We start from the raw sequence: 22783 nt of genomic DNA on the forward strand, positions 1-22783 counted from the left end.
AATGCTGCATATTCGGATTGTTTTTGCTGGAACAAAAAGCCTTGTTGTCAGCAGCACATTGCCAGTGTAAACTGTAGATGTGCTGCTGAAAACATGATACTGTATGGTGATCTATTAGTGATCGTTCTGTCTCATCATTATTCCTCAGCTGGTGGAAAGAGGCCGGGAAACAAGCGTTGAACAACTTCAGTATTGTCGATCAAACTCGCTTAGCGGCCTGATCTCAGCGCACGTAAATACAACAGAAAGGCTTCTGTGTGATGTGCAATATGTTAGCATTTGGGGACCCATTTTAAACTTTGCCTAGGGCCCCACTTTGCCTAAAACCGGCCCTGCCTACAAGTGTACAAAGATATTATACAGTCACCATGTGACAAGTGGGCCTGTGTAACTTCAAATGCCAGGGCTGAATTTTAGTCCCAGTCCGGCCCTGGTGGTAACCAACAAGAAACTCAGGGAGGAGACATCAGCAACAACATAGGTTCAAGTATTTCGATAAGCACGGAACTGTCCAGCGAGTTTAATAGCTTAAAAGGAAGAGCTGCCAACTGGTGCACAGGAGCTGCTAGGTTTGAATCCTGACAGCAGGTGGAGAAGAGGCTTCTCCACAGGTCTTGGAATCCCCAAGGCTTGCAGGACAAACTTCTGTATTTCACACTTTCGCCACTTCTTCTGACTCCTCGTCTACCTCCTTTATGGCCTCCACCTTCGCTATCAACCTCTGCCTTAATGACACACGCGTTCCAACAGTGCAGAGCAAATCCCCACCTCCATACTGTGCAGCCAGGGCTCACCGCAATTAGGCAGTGTTAAAATTGATATGCCTTGAAGATAACAGTCATACAGCTGAAGAGTTGGTTACAGCTCTCCAGGCCGAGTTTAGACAACGGCTGTCTCCGTTGAACCTGCATCCAGGGAAGTCCATGTCAGATAATGGTGCAAACCTGGTGGCGGCCCTACGCCGAGGCAAGCTCACACATGTGCCTTACATGGCTCACGTCCTCAATCTGTTGGTACAGCGATTTCTTAGCCACTATCCTTGCCTGGGTGAGCTGCTGCAGAAAGCACAGATGTTATGTGCTCACTTTAGCTGTTCACTTCCTTCAGTTCATCGATTTGCTTTCGATACAGAGGTCTTTGTCCATGCTAGTTAACAGGTTGATATGCGATGTGCCTACACGGTGGAATTCCACTCTGCACATGTTGCAGCTGTAGAAATGCAGGGATCGGGATGTCATCACAGACAGGAGGCAGATCAAGAGTTAGCAAATTTTTTAACAGATGCAAACTCCACGCAGGGAGAGAATGAGTATTTGAGGTAGGGTATATAACGATACTGAAACTGGAGGGATGAAAAGGGAAAACAGGGTTTAGGCGAATGTTCGAAAGGGAAGAAGAGTAAACTTATCAGTCTGTCAGTTTCTTGATTCCTGCGTCTCGGTCTCCAACGGTGGCACAGTCAACAGTGGCACATGATGTCTCGGGGTCAACCTGGGTAGACGGAGGTCCAGTTCTTCGATGCAGGCAGAGTCTTTGCTGTACTAGGTGGTTCCCGCAGTTTCCTCGTACTGGTCTCAGTTCTATATGCGGTACCGCTGGAGCATGAGTCTGCGCCGCGGTTTATGTGGGTGAGGAGTTGGTATGCTCTGGCACAGTCACCTGTTCTAGGCTATGCTGCACGAACGCAGCAGACACTGGTCTCACGTGTAAGTCCCCTCCCGGAACGGAGGACGTCGGGTGCCTAGCCGTCTGATGTCCGAGAGCAGTGGACACAATTACAGGGGTTGTGCAAAGTGGGCCTACGCTCACAAGATGCTATGCTATCAAGGCCTGCACCTCACCCTGCTGTGCGGTCTGTCTTCTCGCCAGGACTCCTGTCTTTTTCCCGCACGCAGCCCTTTTTATCTCTGACTCGCCCCCTGCTGACAAGTGCATAGGTCGGGCCGGGTTAGAAAGCTCTCCCCCGTGCAACAATGGTGACAGTTCGACAGTTCCGGAACAAGTGCAAGACAGGTACCCCCTGTCTGGTTCATTTTCTTACACAGCGACTGTGGCAGCAGCAACGATCACTGATGCAGTATTTCATGTCATATAGCCCGGGCAAATGCTGTACGGTCCTGGCGCATATCACGTTTATGGAGTGGGCACAGGTTAAGGACCTCTGCACCCTTCTGCACAGTTTTGAAATGGTTACTAAGATGGTCAGCACTGACGATGCCATCATCAGCATCATTATTCCGGTCATCTACATGCTGGAGCAGACTTTGAATAGCCAGCGGGAGGAGGTGCTGGTCCCAGAGGAAGTGGAGGAAGCAGAGGAGGATCTTAAGGGATAACATTGTCTTAAAGTTCCAGACTGTCGTCACATAGGTGGGCGCCATGGGAGGGTGGATTACTGCAATTGAGGGGGGCTGGTGATACCAGGCAAACTGTTAGTGAAGGTGCAAGAGCCGAGGAACAAATGGAGAAGGAAGATGAAGAGGATAATCATCCCCTCTCTGTTGTTCGTGGTTGGCCAGAGTGGACGGAGGCTTGGACCTCATGAAAGAACCCAACACAAGAGTGCTATGAGTACATAATAAAAATCAAGTGTCAATCACTGTAAAGTTAACTTAATACATTATTTTGCACAAATTTAAAAAAAGGTTGGAAATTCATTGTAATAGAATTGCGCAAATAAACAATGGCTATTCTAATCTGATGCAATTTATGGCATCATGTATCATGCATGGTGCAATATACATATAGGAATTATTGTACTAGTCCATAATATATGTTCTATAACTGTTGTGAGAGGTTTACCTGAGTCTTTAATCTATTATACCTTACAAATAATAGTATTATAAATGCCAATGTCTTCCACCAGTGGCTCCTGTCATTTGTACAATTTCTATACTGCAGGTTGCATATTTCATCTGATAGGTGTGTAAAATTTGTCCTTTGAGAAGATTATTAAAAATCACAGAATAGTAATAATACTGGCAGATGATATTTCTTACAACCTCCATTTCATGACATGGAGAGGATATGAGGAGACAAGACAATTAGTAGTAGAGATATTGCATATCAAGGTACAGTCATTACTTAAACAATGGTACGGTGCATAAAATAAAATACATTCATATCTTCTTTCCCATACATCTGTTAGGCACACGTCTTGTCTTTTACTCACCGTAATTCCTCTATCCTACAAGCTGGACTAGACAGAGCCTCCATCAAGTCACTGAAATGCGGACCAGACAGATCATTATCAGACAAGTCAAGTTTCTTTAGGGAACTGTTCTTTCTTAGTGCAGAAGCCAAATGGATGCAGGCAGTGTCTGACAGATTATTACCATCCAATCTGTAGGAATAAAAAGATTTAAGTGACACCTCCCCGATGTGTTAGAAAAACAATCTTTAGATTTTGATGGTGGATAGAACATATGTCACAATTCTTTTCTCGGGTGTCCCGGGACAAGGTAATACGAACAGGGATAACGAAAGATACCAATCATACAAATGTGCGCACACAAACAACTGAGGAATGCACTGGGGAGTGAAGGATGGGGTTAAAACAAAGTAGGAGAAGAAAGGGAATTATTACACCCCCAAAACTTAGCAACAGTCACAGATAAATACACCAAACACCTTCCCAAATAACCACCAACAACCTCCAGCCATGTAGCAAAAGCTAGCTCTGACAATGAGTGCTTGCCAGGGCTCAGATTATATAGGAGATGGGAGTTGCTAGCAGTGAACAGCTGAGTGCCTTAATGTCACGCACAGTGTAGGAAAGACTAAGTGCAACATGAAGGGTTAAGGGGAAGGGAACCCAGCACTAGGTAAGGGGGAGTGGAGTGCAGATCTAACTTCAGCTTGTCTGCCCTAAGCATCTCTATATTTGTTCTGCATCTATAAAAACTATAGGCATTGGCATTTGTCTAAAAAAAGTCATGTGCACATTGACAGTATCAATACCCTTCAGTAGCTAGTTAAGAGCCCCATACATATTAGACTAAATTTGGCCAAACTCACCAATGTCAATAGGTTCTGCTGACAGTTTATTGTATATGGGCGGTTATGACTAATGGTTGTCAGGGGAGATAAGAATCCGGCATGTCCAATTTCAGACTGTAAGGGTACTGTCTCACAGTGGCACTTTTGTCGCTACCACGGCACGATCCGTGACTTTCCAGCGATATCCATACGATATCGCTGTGTCTGACACGCAGCGGCGATCAGGGACCCCGCTGAGAATCGTACGTCGTAGCAGATCGTTTGGAACTTTCTTTCGTCGCTGGATCTCCCGCTGTCATCGTTGGATCGGTGTGTGTGACACCGATCCAACAATGCGTTCGCTTGTAACCAGGGTAAACATCGGGTTACTAAGCGCAGGGCCGCGCTTAGTAACCCGATGTTTACCCTGGTTACCATCGTAAAAGTAAAAAAAAACAAACACTACATACTCACTTTCCGGTGTCCGTCAGGTCCCTTGCCGTCTGCTTCCCGCTCTGACTGAGTCTGCAGACTTGTCTCTCTTCACATCACGCACTTCTTGCTGTGAGGATTCTCCAGTGTCAGCATCAGGATTGCACAGTCGCGGCCACAATATGACTAGATCGCTCAATTTACTTGCATAGTCAGATTGTGGCCGGAAGTATGGAAATTACATACTTGCAGTCATATTACTGCCATTCCCAGCGCTGACCCTGGAGAATCCTCACAGCAAAGAGTGCATGATGTGAGGATTCAGAAGTCTACAGAAACTTAAGTCTGCAGATTTTTAATTTTAGACCAGACATCCCATTTGGTACTGCAGCTGATAATGGGAAACTGATTATCAATATATCAAAACAGGCAGTCAATCACCCTATGTACGAGCAAAACATTCATTAGTTGGGTGAAATGAATTTTAAGCTTACTGAAAGGAAGTCTGTCATCCAAAAATGGTTAGACTGCATAAAGATTTACATAGGGGAGATAACCCCTACTAAAATCATACCAAGCATAAACAGTTTAGAGTAATATTTGCTGAAAAAGCGACATTCAATATGCACATGAAGACACTTCTGTGCACCCTTTGAGTGGCCTAAGCCTTGATGCACCTTTATGACCTAACATGTGAAAATTAAAGGGAATCTGTAACCAGGTTTTCCCCATATAAAGTATGACCAGCACCTCTGTTACAGCATTCTGAGAGCTGTATATATGTCCTCAGCCCCTATGCAAGGCACAGTCCAATGGGCGTCTGGACTTGATCCAAAGCTTCCTCTCTTCTTACAATCATCATACTCCTTCCCTGCTTCATGCGAATGACCAAGGAGGCCCCCAATCTCGCTCATGCGCAGGCGCACTTCTCTCTGTCTTGCTAAGGGCAGAGCAAAGTACTGTAGTGTGCATGAACCAGGAAAGGCAAAAGAGCACTGATGTAGAATTGCAGGAACGCGGGATGCAGTGACAAGCAGGAGGCAGAGCAAGGGTTTATTACAGGGGATACTCCACGCAGGGAGAGAAAGGGTTAAGAAGGGAGTAAACTGGATATTGTGTCAGGGTAAGAACAAACGGTTATGAAACTGGTAAACTTAGTCTGATGGTGTCCGGGCTGTGGAAGCTTGAAATCCCACAGTGTCGCCGTAAGTGATGCGTCTCTGTTCTGTTCCTGAAGAAAGTTGATGCACTGTCTCCTAACGGAAGCAGCATATCTTGGCTCTCCAGGGCAAGGTCCTGGGTCACCGGAACGATATTCGTGCTGCAAAGTAGTCTGTGGTATCGCCGGAATATGTCTCAGTTCAGTTGCGGAGGTGGGGATGAAGCTACCCAACTCTGTATGATTCACCTTGTCAGACTAAGGGTACCGTCACACATTGAAATTTTCATCGCTGCGACGGCACGATCCGTGACGTCGCAGCGATCGTATGAATATCGTTCCAGCGTCGTAGACTGCGGTCACACGTTGCAATCACGGCGCTGGAGCGATGCCGAAGTCCCCGGGTAACCAGGGTAAACATCGGGTAACTAAGCGCAGGGCCGCGCTTAGTAACCCGATGTTTACCCTGGTTACCAGCGTAAACGTAAAAAAACAAACAGTACATACTCACCCGTCGGTGTCCTTCAGGTCCCTTGCCGTCTGCTTCCTGCTCTGAGTGCAGCCGTACAGTGAGAGCAGATCGCAGCACCGCTGTGATCTGCTCTCACTTTCCGGCCGGCACTCAGAGCAGGAAGCAGACGGCAAGGGACCTGAAGGACACCGACGGGTGAGCATGTACGGTTTGTTTTTTTACGTTTACGCTTGTAACCAGGGTAAACATCGGGTTACTAAGCGCGGCCCTGCGCTTAGTTACCCGATGTTTACCCTGGTTACAAGCGAAGACATCGCTGGATCGCTGTCACACACAACGATCCAGCGATGTCAGCGGGTGATCAAGCGACGAAAGAAAGTTCCATACGATCTGCTACGACGTACGATTCTCAGCAGGATCCCTGATCGCTGCTGCGTGTCAGACACTGCGATATCGTAACGATATCGCTAGAACGTCACGAATCGTAACGTCGTAGCGATGGAAATTTCAATGTGTGACGGTACCCTTAGGCTTAGGGGTGAGTGGGCACACAAGTATACATTCCTCACAGTCAGTGTGCGCAAGGACTGGGGAGCTGCAACGCAGGCCTGTACTATCGTGTCACTCCACGGAGAGTGAATCAACCTTCTCCTGCTGCACACTCTGTCTTCCCGACAAGTGTACAGTCCCTTTTATCCCTGACACGCCTCCTACAGTTGAGTGCAGAGGTCTGTCCAGGTCAGAAAGATGTGACAGCCCCGATAGTTCTGGAACCGACACGAAAGAGGCATCACTGGTCCGGTCCATCTTCCTACACTCCCCCACTCCTTTCGCTCGCCATTCCACTGGCGAGTGTTCTTGTAAAACATGTGGGCAGTCTTCTTTTTCTTGGACAGTTTGCTGCCAAATAAATTGGTCCTGATTGTATCAATTGGGTGGTATTCCAGCTGTTGTTCATTCAGAGCAACATAAGTCAGAAGGAGTATTTGAGTCACCTTGGTTGCATAGGTGAGGGCAGTAGCATAGGTGAGGCACATTCATTCAGGAACTTAAGGTACTTGTTCTTTCCATAGATCTTCAGGTGGCCATTCAGAATTTTCGTCCTCTTCACAATCTACTACAACTGGTGAAGGTACTTCAGGCGCATATTGCATCTCTTCCACCTGATCAGGATCCCTAGACAGACAGGGCAAAAGCATATTCCGGTGAACTATACGAGTGGTGGAGTTTTCTTCCCCTTCAGGCTGAATTTCGTAGATGGGCCCTTCGGAGCTGATCCGGCGTTTCACCCGGTACGGGTTTTTCTCCCACCGGTACTCTAGTTTGTCTCGAGGATGTTTTTCTCATACTAGTACACAGTCCCCAGCCTGGAGATCTGTCCCCCACAGCTGAGTTTTTCTGCATGCTCTAATTCCTGAAATCTGGTCCCCACTAGGTGATGTGCAGCGCCCCAGAGTCCTGGTCGTTGCAGTAATGTCGCTCTGCCACTAAGGGGAGTGATGTTACGTCTGACTGCACTAAAGGAGTTCACCTGACCAGGTAACACTCACACTACACTTCACACTCCGGCCACCAGGGGGAGTGGTTCTATCTAGTAGGCCACTCCTCACACTCTGGTAAAACTGGGGGTTGGACAGGAAGACAGGGAGAAGTAACTAGGAAGAGCTAGAGAGAGGACCTGTCAGGGATGGGATCCTGACAGATTCCTAAGAAAGGACAAAAAGAGAGAAAAACGTGAATACAGCAAAGAGGCGATAAGACCAGAAGGAGTCGTGCTGTAAGATCGAGGCAACATCCTTCTGAGGCGCAAACAGTCGGTGGCCGGAACGCCGAGAAAGTGAGAGACTTTAAGCATTACTTCAAACCACAGCAGGACAGTCAATTATAGGTTGGCTGTCTCACTGAAACACCTAAGCAGACAACGGAGGCAGCTGTGGGAGAGGGGCGACTCTAGAGTCCCGGAAGAACTCCAGGCCTACCCCATCATACGGGTGCGTCCTAACCATATCATCTGGGGGACAGAGAGAGAACAAACATCAGAGACAGACAGAACCAGTTGTGAGGACTATCCTGGGGAGCTCAGCAAGGAAGGACTACAACACACAGGCGCTAGAAGGTAGACACTGATTCCCACCTGCAAAGGGAACTCTGAATGTGACGTCGGACCGGCCGGTCTCAGCCAGCCCTGTTAACAGTGCTCTGGATTGGGTACCTCCAAACCCATACCTCCCAACCGTCCCGATTTCAGCGTGACAGTCCCGCTTTGGCACCGGGGTCCCGCTGTCCCGCTTCGGGCATTTAAAATCCCGAATTTGCGGCCGCCGGTGAAGCCCCGCCCACTTCCGGGACGTAGAGAGAGCCCGATTAGTACCCGCATACCTCCCAACCGTCCCGGATCCCGCGGGACTTTCCTGATTTTGACAGCCAGCCCCGGGATCCCGGGCGGGACACTAATGTCCCGTGCCTAGGGCAGGGACAATGCAGGGGGCGGCACCTGAGTAGCTTAGGTTTGTGGCTGTTTTTTTTTTCTTATACATGCTGGGTCTCCTCCCGACCGATCCCGCCCCCGCCCGCCCCCTGTGTGTGCGGCGCTGCCACGCTGAGGAAGAGAGCCAGCAGCGATCAAGATGAGAGGTCAGCGACTCACTTCCCTCCTGTGTGTGCACGGAGCTCCGGCTTCTCCTGCTCTTAGCTGCTATCCCGGCAGAGAAGGAGAGACGGGGGAGGTGCCGGGACAGTGCAGAGCTGTGAGCAGCCGGAGAAACTGAAGAGCTGCAGTGCACATGGACAGATCAGCCGCCCCTGCACCACAGAGGAGATTGTGTGTGTGTGATGTGTGTGTGTGTGTGAGATGTGTGATGCTGCATTTGTGTGTGTGTCATGTGTGTATGAGGTATCTGGTGTGTGTGATGGCTGGGTGTGTGTGATGGCTGGGTGTGTGTGTGATGGGTGTGTGTGTGTGTGATGGCTGGGTGTGTGTGTGTGATGGCTGGGTGTGTGTGTGTGATGGCTGGGTGTGTGTGTGATGGCTGGGTGTGTGTGTGTGTGATGGCTGCGTGTGTGTGATGACTGCGTGTGTGTGTGATGACTGCGTGTGTGTGTGATGACTGCGTGTGTGTGTGATGGCTGTGTATGTGTGTGTGATGGCTGCGTGTGTGTGTGTGATGACTGCGTGTGTGTGTGATGGCTGTGTGTGTGTGTGATGGCTGCATGTGTGATGCATTTGTGTCAAAGCTGCATGTGTTTGTGAGCTGCGTTTGTGATGCTGCGTGTGTATGTATGATACTGTGTGTGTGATGCTGCATGTGTGTGAGCTGCGTGCCTGTATGTCATTATACAGTATGGAGAACTGTGGCCATAATACAGTATGGAGCATCATGTGGGGTCATTATACAGTATGGAGCATCATGTGCAGTCATTATACAGTATGGAGCATCATGTGCGGTCATTATACAATATGGAGCATCATGTGCAGCCAGTATACAGTATGGAGCATCATGTGTGGTCATTATACAATATGGAGCATCATGTGCAGTCATTATACAGTATGGAGCATCATGTGCGGTCATTATACAATATGGAGCATCATGTGCGGTCATTATACAGTATGGAGCATCATGTGCGGTCATTATACAATATGGAGCATCATGTGCGGTCATTATACAGTATGGAGCATCATGTGCAGCCAGTATACAGTATGGAGCATCATGTGCGGTCATTATACAATATGGAGCATCATGTGCGGTCATTATACAGTATGGAGCATCATGTGCGTTCATTATACAGTATGGAGCATCATGTGCGGTCATTATACAATATGGAGCATCATGTGCGGCCATTATACAGTATGCATGCGGTCATTATACAGTATGGAGCATCATGTGCGGCCATTATACAGTATGGAGCATCATGTGCGGCCATTATACAGTATGGAGCATCATGTGCGGTCATTATACAGTATGGAGCATCATGTGCGGTCATTATACAGTATGGAGCATCATGTGCGGCCATTATACAGTATGCATGCGGTCATTATACAGTATGGAGCATCATGTGTGTTCATTATACAGTATGGGGCATCATGTGTGGTCATTATACAGTATGGAGCACTGTGTGGCCATATTTTTTTGTTTATAACTATTGTATATGAAACAGTGTGATCAGCAGTGCTAAATGGGTGTGCTTGGGACGTGGATATGGGTGTGACTAATTATGAATGGGTGTGGTCAGAGGCGTGGCCTAAAATTTGCCGCGCCGCGCTTCGCGCGCCGCAAACTTTGTCCCTCTTTCCCATCTTCAAAGGTTGGGAGGTATGCCAAACCTTCAGTAAAAAAGGTAAAGAGACTGCAACCTGGTGTCCTCATTATTTACTGCGACCTGCACCGCACCACCACAACATCATCACCATTCCCTCCACCTTCATTGTACTCCCCTCAGCAGGGTCACGGACCGGGTCTAGCCACCGTGACAAACCCAGAGCAGAGACTCAGAGGCCCGGTACCGGGTACCCCTCGGCCCTACGGCAGTGGGGGCGCTACAACCTGGCGTCACGAACAGGATCTACTTAAGCCTGAAGAATCAGGTCATGTGTGCCTTGGAACTGTGATTTATTGTGCTTGGACTGTGACTTATTGCAAAGACTGTGCATTGTTATTGCCGCCAAGAGTTCCCACCACAATTCGCCATCGCTGCGCACGGAGGGAGGAGCCTTAGCTTCGTGGGCGGAACCGGTTAAAAAGAAGCGCGGAACGAGAAAGCGCGGTAAGGTGCTAACCCCGGAAGAGGAACTCCGACCTCCAGCAGGTTAGTGGGAGGAAGGGACAGCCATGTCTGAGTCAGGGGAAGCGGAGGCGGCGGTCGCAGCCGTGAACGCAGAGGCAGCTCTGGTCCCCGTAGCGGACGTAGCCGCGGCCCTAATACCACCACTGGTGGCCACGGAGCCCGCTGCCCCCATCAGCCAGTCGGACACTGCCGCTACCACAAAGGCCATAATGCCCTTCTCTATGCCGTACCTGCCCGGAGCGGCCTGGCTCCCGCGATACTCCGGGGAGTTGCACACATTAAATGATTTTAAAGAGAGAATCTGCAGCCTGCTCGAGTTCTATCCCCTGACGGAGCCTCAGAAGGTTCATATGATAATTGGCCAACTCTTCGGGGCGGCTCTGAGAGAAGTGAAGTCCTGGCCCGCTGCGGATAAAGGAACTGCACAGCAGGTTTTTGCAAAGCTTAAAGCCACCTTCGATACCCGCACTGCTACAGAAATTAAACTGACTTTCTATGGATGCAAACAGAGACCGCAGGATAGCTTACGGGACTGTGCCCTTAATCTCCAGGAGGCGCTGCGGGCTATTAAGCAGAGTGACCCCGGCAGCATGCAAGATGAGGATAAACTGAAAGAGCGGTTCATTGAGGGGCTCCTGTGCAGTCACCAAAGGGGCCAATTACACTTCCTGGCCATGCAGAATCCAGACTTGACTTTTGCGCAATTCAAGGATAAAGCTATCCAGGTGCTGCAGGAGCGACAACCCAGCCGCACAATACCACCCAGGCGTCCCGCTCTCACATACCACCAGGAGGTGGCGTCTGATGCCCCAGTTGCCGCCGAGGCCGACGTCCAGAGCCTAGAGGACGACTCCCCTGCAGGACTCCGCCTCCAGATGCAGGAGCTAACCAAGAGCGTTGCTGCCCTGGCCCGGACGGTGCAGTCCCTACAGAAGGCCCCCAAGGAGAAGATCCAGCTGGCCTCCAGACCAGAAGATGTCCCCTGGATGCGACAGAGGAGGACTCCGCCGACCAGAAGCCGGGACAGCGATCGCTTCCATCCGGACGGACGACCCATCTGCCGCCGCTGTCACCAGGTGGGCCACCTTGCAAGGTACTGTCCTTTAAACGAGCAACCCCTGGGGCAAAGGGCCAACCCCCAGGAGTAGGACGATCAGGCCCGCAGCATTGGAGAGCCAAATACGTTGGAGGGCGACCAGTTCTTCCTGTTGTGGTCGACGGTATCCCCATGAACGCTCTGCTGGACACCGGTTCTCAGGTGACGACTATGCCTTACGTGCTTTATAAACGGTATTGGGAGGACACCGATATTACTCGTGGCCCCGATGACGATTTCACCATCATAGCCAGTAATGGTCAGCCGTTGCCACAAGTGGGATATAAAGAGGTTACCATCAAGGTGAGGCGGGTGGAGCTGAAGGCCCAAGGGATTGTAATTGTTGATATTGACCGCCGTGAATGTAATCCCATGATGACCATCGGTACTAATGTTATAGAAAATTGTCTTGCAGAAGTTATTGTTCTGTTGCAACAGGTAGCAGAAACCGCTGGCCACAGTGAACAACGCGCCCTGCAAAAAGAAATCAGAGCTCTGATGCAGAGACAGCAGGTAGAGCTGACTGGTGGTGAAATTGGTCGTGTCACTGTGAGTGATTCACACCCTATTGCAATACCCCCCAGGAGTGAGATGTTAATATGGTGTCGGGCAGCCATAGGCCTCAGGGGAAAGGACTACCAGGCCCTGGTAGAACCCGTCTATTCAGACAATAGGCCTACACTCCTAACAGCCAGGGGGGTGGTCGACGTCCGCCAGGGGAGGGTGCCAGTACGTGTCCTTAATTGCGGGGAGGAAAAGGTCCATCTCACTAAGTATGCCACGCTCGCCAAACTGTTCACCGTCAATAATAGTGTGATACAGACACCTGGACCCTTGGCCCCATCTAATCTGGCAGGGGACAACGGTTCTGCATGGCCCTCGAAAGATTGGTGTCGGGAATTGCATGTGGGCACTGACTCCACCCCATCCCATCAGAAACAGGGGGCCTACAGGGTGGTTCACGAGTACGAGCGGGTATTTAGCAAACACCCCTTAGATTTTGGACAGGTGAAAGGGATCCAACACCATATCCCCACAGGAGATCACCGGCCCATAAAAGAGAGATACCACCCTGTACCCCCAGCTCATTACCAGTGCGCTAAGGACATGTTGCGAGAAATGAAGGAGGCTGGGGTGGTGAGAGACAGTTGTAGCCCCTGGGCAGCTCCGTTAGTCCTTGTTAAAAAGAAAGATGGCACAATGAGGATGTGCGTTGATTACAGACAGTTGAATCGCATTACACATAAGGACGCATACCCACTGCCCAGGATAGAGGAGTCTCTGGCTGCCTTAAAATCTGCTAACTACTTCTCTACCTTAGATCTCACCAGTGGGTACTGGCAGGTTCCTGTGGCGGAGGCGGACAAAGAGAAGACGGCCTTCACGACACCGATGGGTCTCTGCGAATTCAACTACATGCCCTTCGGATTGTGCAATGCCCCGGGGACGTTCCAGAGGATGATGGAGTGCTGCCTGGGGCACAAGAACTTTGAAACCGTACTGCTGTATTTGGATGATGTCATTGTCTTCTCTAAGACCTACGAAGACCATCTGAAGCACCTGGCTGAAGTGTTTGAAGCCCTGTCCAACTTTGGCTTAAAGGTGAAACCGTCCAAATGTCATCTGCTGAAACCCAAGGTGCAGTACCTGGGCCATGTGGTGAGCGCTGAAGGAGTGGCCCCAGACCCCAAGGTCACGGTGATCCAGGACTGGCCGAAGCCCAGCAACCTCCACGAAGTCCGGCAGTTCCTCGGGCTGGTAGGCTATTACCGGAGGTTCATTAAGGACTTCACCAAGAAGGCCGCGCCCTTGCAAGACCTGTTGGTGGGCCAATCAAAGAAGACCAAGGGGTAAAACACCCCATTTGATTGGAACGAGGGGCTGGAAGGATCCTTCACTTGTTTGAAGTCGGCACTGACGGGAGAAGAGGTATTGGCCTACCCTGAGTACGACCAACCGTTTGTGCTGTATACGGATGCCAGCAATGTAGGATTGGGGGCCATGCTGTCCCAGGTCCAGAAAGGCCAGGAGAGGGTAATCGCTTACGCCAGCAGGAAGCTTCGTCCCACAGAAAGGACAACTACAGTTCCTTTAAGCTGGAATTCCTTGCCATCGTCTGGGCAGTGACAGAGAGGTTCAAACACTACCTGGCCTCAGCAAAATTCACCGTCTTCACGGATAACAATCCACTAACGCATCTGGATACCGCCAAACTCGGGGCCTTGGAACAGAGGTGGATGGCCCGGCTGTCCAACTACGACTTCACCATCAAGTACCGGGCAGGACGCAAGAATGCAAATGCCGATGCCCTGTCCCGAATGCCCAATTTGCCAGAAACAGGAGAAGACCCAGAGGCACTTGTAGAGGTGGAGCTGCCTGCATTCCATCGCCCCAAAGCCACTCAGAACTCCCATCATGTGAAGAACAGGCACAAGAACCAACCGGATGCCATGCCGAATCCCCTGCCCCACCACGGATGGGCGGAGACCCAGGATGGTGACCCCACAGTCCGTCGGGTGAAAGAGCTCTTGACGCAGACAGGGTTGCATCCTGGCCCAGATGATCCACAGGAGACCCAGCAGCTGTGGAAGGGGAGAAGCAAACTATTTATCCATGATGGCAAGCTGTGCCGGAGAAGCATCGACCCACGTACTCACGAATTGGTATGGCAGATAGTAGTGCCAAGGCGAGATGCGCCCATGGTTCTGGGAGCCTACCACGATGGAGCCGGACACTTCGGATGGAAGAAGCTGGAGAGGCTACTCCGAGGGAGGTTCTATTGGATTGGCATGAAGAGAGCCATTGAGAAGTGGTGTCGGGAGTGTGGTCCATGTAGCCTACGCAGGAGGGACCGTGGCAGCCAACGGGCTCCCTTGCAGCCTATCATCACCAAGCGGCCGCTCGAACTGGTCGCGCTGGATCATGTGAAGCTGACACCTAGCCGGTCAGGCTATGTCTACGCTCTTACCATCGTGGATCACTACTCCAGATTTTTGGTGGTTGTGCCTGTCAAGGATCTAAGGACCAGGACGGCCGCCAAGGCTTTCCAGCAGTACTTTTGTAGGCCCCATGGCTACCCGGAGAAGGTACTGACCGATCAGGGACCAGCATTCGAAGCGGAAGTGTTCCAAGAGTTCTGCCAATTGTACGGGTGTAAGAAGATCAGAACCACACCGTACCATCCCCAAACCAATGGGATGTGCGAAAAGATGAACCAGGTGGTGATCGACTTACTAAAGACCTTGCCCGTAGAGGAACGGAGCCTGTGGCCAACGAAGTTGCCTGACTTGGTGGACATATATAATCACATCCCAGTAAATTCCACCAACTGCACTCCAGTGTACCTGATGCGAGGAAGATCTAGCAAGTTACCTGTTGATCTGGATATGGGGGTCCTAACCCCCGAAGATACCTCGCCGGATGCCGATTGGGATACCGAGAGGCGGCAAAGGTACTGCAAGGTACAGGAGTGCGTGGAAAGAAGCCTTGCTCAGACCAGGCAAAAACAGGAAAGGGACTACAATCAGCATGCCCCTGCAATTCCCTTGCCACCTGGTGAGCACGTACTCAAACGAAAGAGGAGGCTACACAAACTCGACGACCAATGGGAAGCGGAACCGTATACTGTCCTGCCATCCGATTTCGACAACACGAAGGTTTGCCTCATCAGCAAGGATGGAGGGGAGACCTCGACGGTGATATCCAGGGACCACCTTAAAGCCTGCCCTGAGAAACTGAGAGCGAGGGAAATGGATCCAGGAACCTCCCCACCTGTAGAAAAGGAGAAGATGATCCACACTGTCCTTGGTGACTTTCCCCAGTCCTGGACTCAGATAAATCAGGCCATCGTGGTACCTGTTCTAACGTTCCAACAGCCGAACCCACCAGAACCAATGGTGGTACCAGATCATCCGGCCCCGCAACCTCAACAAGCCCTACCTGAAGATGCCGTGCCGACCGTTGAACTGACAAATCCTCCCTCTGCTATCGGCGAGCCTGCCGTACCCACTGTTGCTAGCAGCAGCCCAGAGAGCCCCAGCCTGCCAGTGCTACCCAGATTCACTAGAAGTGCAGCTAGAAGGCAGTGCACTACACCAGCAGTAGCAAGCATAGTGGGCCCTGTTAGGCCAGTAGCAACCCCTGCGCTGCGAAGGTCTACGCGCAGCACTCAGAATCAAACTCCCCTCCGCTACAAAACTTGGAGGTATTAGTGAGGGCTGCTATTTAGTCAACAATTGTTTGTGTGCATATCTTTTGTTACAGGTTTTAAAATGGACAACGGAGTAATGGACAGTGAATTACTCCAAAAACTTCTAAAAGGGGACCCCTTTGTTTACCCGGGGTCCCCGCTGTTTCAACCACTGAACTGAGAGTCATAAACTGTGCATGACCTAACTTTCGCAACGTTCAAGAGTCCTCACCTCCCATAAAGGGAAGCACTGTTATGTTTAATTGTTTATGGTATTTCAAAATTGTGTGTGTTTTCTATTAACATGTATTGTTGTTCTTGTTTTCCCAGTCCGGGAGTACTGGATTTAACCGGGGGGGAGTGCAGCGCCCCAGAGTCCTGGTCGTTGCAGTAATGTCGCTCTGCCACTAAGGGGAGTGATGTTACATCTGACTGCACTAAAGGAGTTCACCTGACCAGGTAACACTCACACTACACTTCACACTCCGGCCACCAGGGGGAGTGGTTCTATCTAGTAGGCCACTCCTCACACTCTGGTAAAACTGGGGGTTGGACAGGAAGACAGGGAGAAGTAACTAGGAAGAGCTAGAGAGAGGACCTGTCAGGGATGGGGTCCTGACAGATTCCTAAGAAAGGACAAAAAGAGAGAAAAACGTGAATACAGCAAAGAGGCGATAGGACCAGAAGGAGTCGTGCTGTAAGATCGAGGCAACATCCTTCTGAGGCGCAAACAGTCGGTGGCCGGAACGCCGAGAAAGTGAGAGACTTTAAGCATTACTTCAAACCACGGCAGGACAGTCAATTATAGGTTGGCTGTCTCACTGAAACACCTAAGCAGACAACGGAGGCAGCTGTGGGAGAGGGGCAACTCTAGAGTCCCGGAAGAACTCCAGGCCTACCCCGTCATACGGGTGCGTCCTAACCATATCATCTGGGGGACGGAGAGAGAACGAACATCAGACAGACAGAACCAGTTGTGAGGACTATCCTGGGGAGCTCAGCAAGGAAGGACTACAACACACAGGCGCTAGAAGGTAGACACTGATTCCCACCTGCAAAGGGAACTCTGGATGTGCCGTCGGACCGGCCGGTCTCAGCCAGCCCTGTTAACAGTGCTCTGGATTGGGTACCTCCAAACCTTCAGTAAAAAAGGTAAAGAGACTGCAACCTGGTGTCCTCGTTATTTACTGCGACCTGCACCACACCACCACAACATCATCACCATTCCCTCCACCTTCATTGTACGCCCCTCAGCAGGGTCACGGACTGGGTCTAGCCACCGTGACAACCCCAGAGCAGAAACTCAGAGGCCCGGTACCGGGTACCCCTCGGCCCTGCGGCAGTGGGGGCGCTACAGATGCAAAGTCTGTAAACGATGGCGATGTTCTCGAACCGGTAGTTCTATGGGTGCGGTTGTTGTACACCCATATTAGCTCAGCTACGAACTCAGGCCATTGGGCCTTCTAGTCTTCTTTCAGTGTTCTCAGCATTTGAATTAGGGTGCGGTTGAACAATTCACAGGGTCCATTTCCCTGAGGATGATATGGCGTTTTGTGAGACTCCTCGATCTGGTACAGACGGTGCAATTCTTCCATCACTTTCCCTGGAAAACAGGCTCCCTGGGCAGAATGAATTTGCTTTGGGTAGTCGTATACTTGAATTACATTTTAACAGATGGCATGCGCGGCAGATTCAGCAGTTTGATCACGTGTTGAGGTCATGACAGCGAACTTCGTGACTTGGTCCGTCATCACAAAACAATGCTCGTACCCTTGATGAGCTGGCCCAATAGTTAGATAGTCTATCATAAGCACCTCCAGAAGGGCAGACATCACGATGGTTTGTGTAGGAGCTCTCTGCTCAGGTGGTTTCACCAACTCACAACTCCTACATCGCCTACAGGTCTCTTCCACTATGGCCTTCAGTCAAAGATGATATATTAATCGCTGTAACCACTGAAAGGTTTTCTCTTGGCCGAAGTGTACTCCCCTCTCATGCGCCTCTGTAGCCACCTTAGATAACATCGTCTCCAGAATTACCACCTGCCAGGTGTCACCTAGTTCCCATTCTAGTTGAACCTTCCGATATAGCAGTCCATTTTTAATTTGGAGTCTTTCCGATTGTCAAGAATTTGCAGGGTCTCCGGGGACAGGGCATTTCTCTCTCCTTGATTGGGAAGTCGCTTAGACGTCACCAACTGTCTTAGTTGGGCAAGTTCCCCATCTTCCTGCTGTAACCGAACCCACTCATCCCAGCATACCCTCCCAGGCCAACACTTGCACCTGATCCTGCATAGCTACCACCGTCCTGGCAGAATCTCGGAACCTGAGGATCTCCTCATCTTCTAATTCCTCATCCCTGTTTCATCCCGGTCATCCATGTTTCAGCCTGGATAAGGCATCTGCATGAATATGCCCAGCCCCTCTTTTGTAGGTGATTTTATACAGAAACTTTGCCATTCTAGCCACCCATCTTGGCTCCAGGGCTCCTAGTTTCGCATTTTCCAAATGAGCCAAAGGGTTGTTACATACCTCCCAACTTTTGAAGATGGGAAAGAGGGACAAAGTTTGCGGCGCGCAAAGTGCGTCACGGCAAATTTTAGGCCACGCCTCTGACCACACCTATTCATAATTAGTCACACCCATATCCACATCCCAACCACACCCATTTAGCACTGCTGATCACACTGTTTCATATACAATAGTTATAAACAAAAAAATATGGCCACACAGTGCTCCATACTGTATAATGACCGTACATGATGCTCCATACCGTATAATGACCGCACATGATGCTCCATACTGTATAATGACCGCACATGATGCTCCATACTGTATAATGACCGCACATGATGCTCCATATTGTATAATGACCGCACATGATGCCCCATACTGTATAATGGCCACACATGACGCTCCATACTGTATAATGGCCACACATGACGCTCCATACTGTATAATGGCCACACATGATGCTCCATACCGTATAATGACCACACATGATGCCCCATACTGTATAATGGCCACACATGACGCTCCATACTGTATAATGGCCACACATGATGCTCCATACTGTATAATGGCCACACATGACGCTCCATACTGTATAATGGCCACACATGATGCTCCATACTGTATAATGGCCACACATGATGCTCCATACTGTATAATGACCGCACATGATGCTCCATACTGTATAATGACCGCACATGATGCTCCATACTGTATAATGACCGCACATGATGCTCCATATTGTATAATGACCGCACATGATGCCCCATACTGTATAATGGCCACACATGATGCTCCATACTGTATAATGGCCACACATGACGCTCCATACTGTATAATGAACACACATGACGCTCCATACTGTATAATGACGGCATGCATACCGTATAATGGCCGCACATGATGCTCCATACTGTATAATGACTGCACATGATGCTCCATACTGTATAATGGCCGCACATGATGCTCCATACTGTATAATGATGGCATGCATACCGTATAATGGCCGCACATCACATGATGCTCCATACCGTATAATGACTGCACATGATGCTCCATACCGTATAATGACCACACATGATGCCCCATACTGTATAATGGCCACACATGATGCTCCATACTGTATAATGGCCACACATGATGCTCCATACTGTATAATGGCCGCACATGATGCTCCATACTGTATAATGACCGCACATGATGCTCCGTATTGTATAATGACCGCACATGATGCTCCATACTGTATAATGACCGCACATGATGCCCCATACTGTATAATGGCCACACATGACGCTCCATACTGTATAATGAACACACATGACGCTCCATACTGTATAATGACGGCATGCATACCGTATAATGGCCGCACATGATGCTCCATACTGTATAATGACTGCACATGATGCTCCATACCGTATAATGGCCGCACATGACGCTCCATACTGTATAGTGACTGCACATGATGCTCCATACTGTATAATGACTGCACATGATGCTCCATACTGTATAATGACCGCACATGATGCTCCATACTGTATGATGACCACACATGATGCTCCATACTGTATGCTGGCTGCACATGATGCTTCATACTGTATAATGACTGCACATGATGCTGCATACTGTATAATGACCGCACATGATGCTCCATACTGTATAATGGCCACAGTTCTCCATACTGTATAATGACATACAGGCACGCAGCTCACACACACGCTCACACACATGCACACGCACACAGCTCACACACACGGCTCACACACGCACGCAGCTCACACACATGCAGCATCACACACACAGTATCACACATACACACGCAGCATCACAAACGCAGCTCACAAACACATGCAGCTTTGACACAAATGCATCACATACGCAGCCATCACACACACACACAGCCATGATGCTCCATACTGTATAATGACCGCACATGATGCTCCATACTGTATAATGACCGCACATGATGCTCCATATTGTATAATGACCGCACATGATGCCCCATACTGTATAATGGCCACACATGACGCTCCATACTGTATAATGGCCACACATGACGCTCCATACTGTATAATGAACACACATGACGCTCCATACTGTATAATGACGGCATGCATACCGTATAATGGCCGCACATGATGCTCCATACTGTATAATGACTGCACATGATGCTCCATACCGTATAATGGCCGCACATGACGCTCCATACTGTATAATGACTGCACATGATGCTCCATACTGTATAATGACGGCATGCATACCGTATAATGGCCGCACATGATGCTCCATACTGTATAATGACTGCACATGATGCTCCATACCGTATAATGACCACACATGATGCTCCATACTGTATAATGCCACAAATGATGCTCCATACTGTATAATGCCACACATGATGCTCCATACTGTATAATGGCCACACATGATGCTCCATACTGTATAATGGCCGCACATGATGCTCCATACTGTATAATGACCGCACATGATGCCCCATACTGTATAATGACCGCACATGATGCTCCGTATTGTATAATGACCGCACATGATGCTGCATACTGTATACTGGCTGCACATGATGCTCCATATTGTATAATGACTGCACATGATGCTCCATACTGTATAATGGCCGCACATGATGCTCCATACTGTATAATGGCCGCACATGATGCTCCATACTGTATAATGACCGCACACGATGCTCCATACTGTATAATGACCGCACATGATGCCCCATACTGTATAATGGCCACACATGACACTCCATACTGTATAATGAACACACATGACGCTCCATACTGTATAATGACGGCATGCATACCGTATAATGGCCGCACATGATGCTCCATACTGTATAATGACTGCACATGATGCTCCATACCGTATAATGGCCGCACATGACGCTCCATACTGTATAATGACTGCACATGATGCTCCATACTGTATAATGACCGCACATGATGCTCCATACTGTATGATGACCACACATGATGCTCCATACTTACTGTATTCTGGCTGCACATGATGCTTCATACTGTATAATGACCGCACATGATGCTGCATACTGTATAATGACCGCACATGATGCTTCATACTGTATAATGACTGCACATGATGCTGCATACTGTATAATGACCGCACATGATGCTCCATACTGTATAATGGCCACAGTTCTCCATACTGTATAATGACATACAGGCACGCAGCTCACACACACGCTCACACACATGCACACGCACACAGCTCACACACACGGTTCACACACGCACGCAGCTCACACACATGCAGCATCACACACACAGTATCACACATACACACGCAGCATCACAAACGCAGCTCACAAACACATGCAGCTTTGACACAAATGCATCACATACGCAGCCATCACACACACACACAGCCATCACACACACACGCAGTCATCACACACACACACACACACGGTCATCACACACACACACGCAGCCATCGCACACACACACGCAGCCATCACACACACACACGCAGCCATCACACACACACACACACGCAGCCATCACACACACACACACACCCAGCCATCACACACACACCCAGCCATCACACACACACACACACACACACACACACACACACACACACACCCATCACACACACACACCCAGCCATCACACACACACACCCAGCCATCACACACACACACAGCCATCACACACACACCCAGCCATCACACACACACACGCAGCCATCACACACACACACACCCAGCCATCACACACACACCCAGCCATCACACACACACCCAGCCATCACACACACACACGCAGCCATCACACACACACACACCCAGCCATCACACACACACACACCCAGCCATCACACACACACCCAGCCATCACACACACACACCCAGCCATCACACACACACCCAGCCATCACACACAGACACCCAGCCATCACACACACACACACCCAGCCATCACACACACACACACAGCCATCACACACACACCCAGCCATCACACACACACACACACGCAGCCATCACACACACACACCCAGCCGTCACACACACCCAGCCATCACACACACACACCCAGCCATCACACACACACCCAGCCATCACACACAAACACACCCAGCCATCACACACACACACCCAGCCATCACACACACACGCAGCCATCAC

General features: G+C 49.8%; 1 protein-coding gene across 2 annotated transcripts in view; it reads right to left on the reverse strand.

Annotated features, from left to right (window-relative positions):
• LOC143770331 (uncharacterized) overlaps positions 1-22783 on the reverse strand; it is a 600942-nt gene that overhangs the window by 318206 nt on the left and 259953 nt on the right. For both annotated transcript variants that reach the window (XM_077259855.1, XM_077259863.1), the window contains one exon: positions 3173-3343. In XM_077259855.1, coding sequence (XP_077115970.1) covers positions 3173-3343 — 171 coding nt within the window. The remainder of the gene's footprint in view (positions 1-3172; positions 3344-22783) is intronic.

The sequence above is a fragment of the Ranitomeya variabilis genome, chromosome 1 (assembly GCF_051348905.1).
Source record: "Ranitomeya variabilis isolate aRanVar5 chromosome 1, aRanVar5.hap1, whole genome shotgun sequence".
NCBI lineage: Eukaryota > Metazoa > Chordata > Amphibia > Anura > Dendrobatidae > Ranitomeya > Ranitomeya variabilis.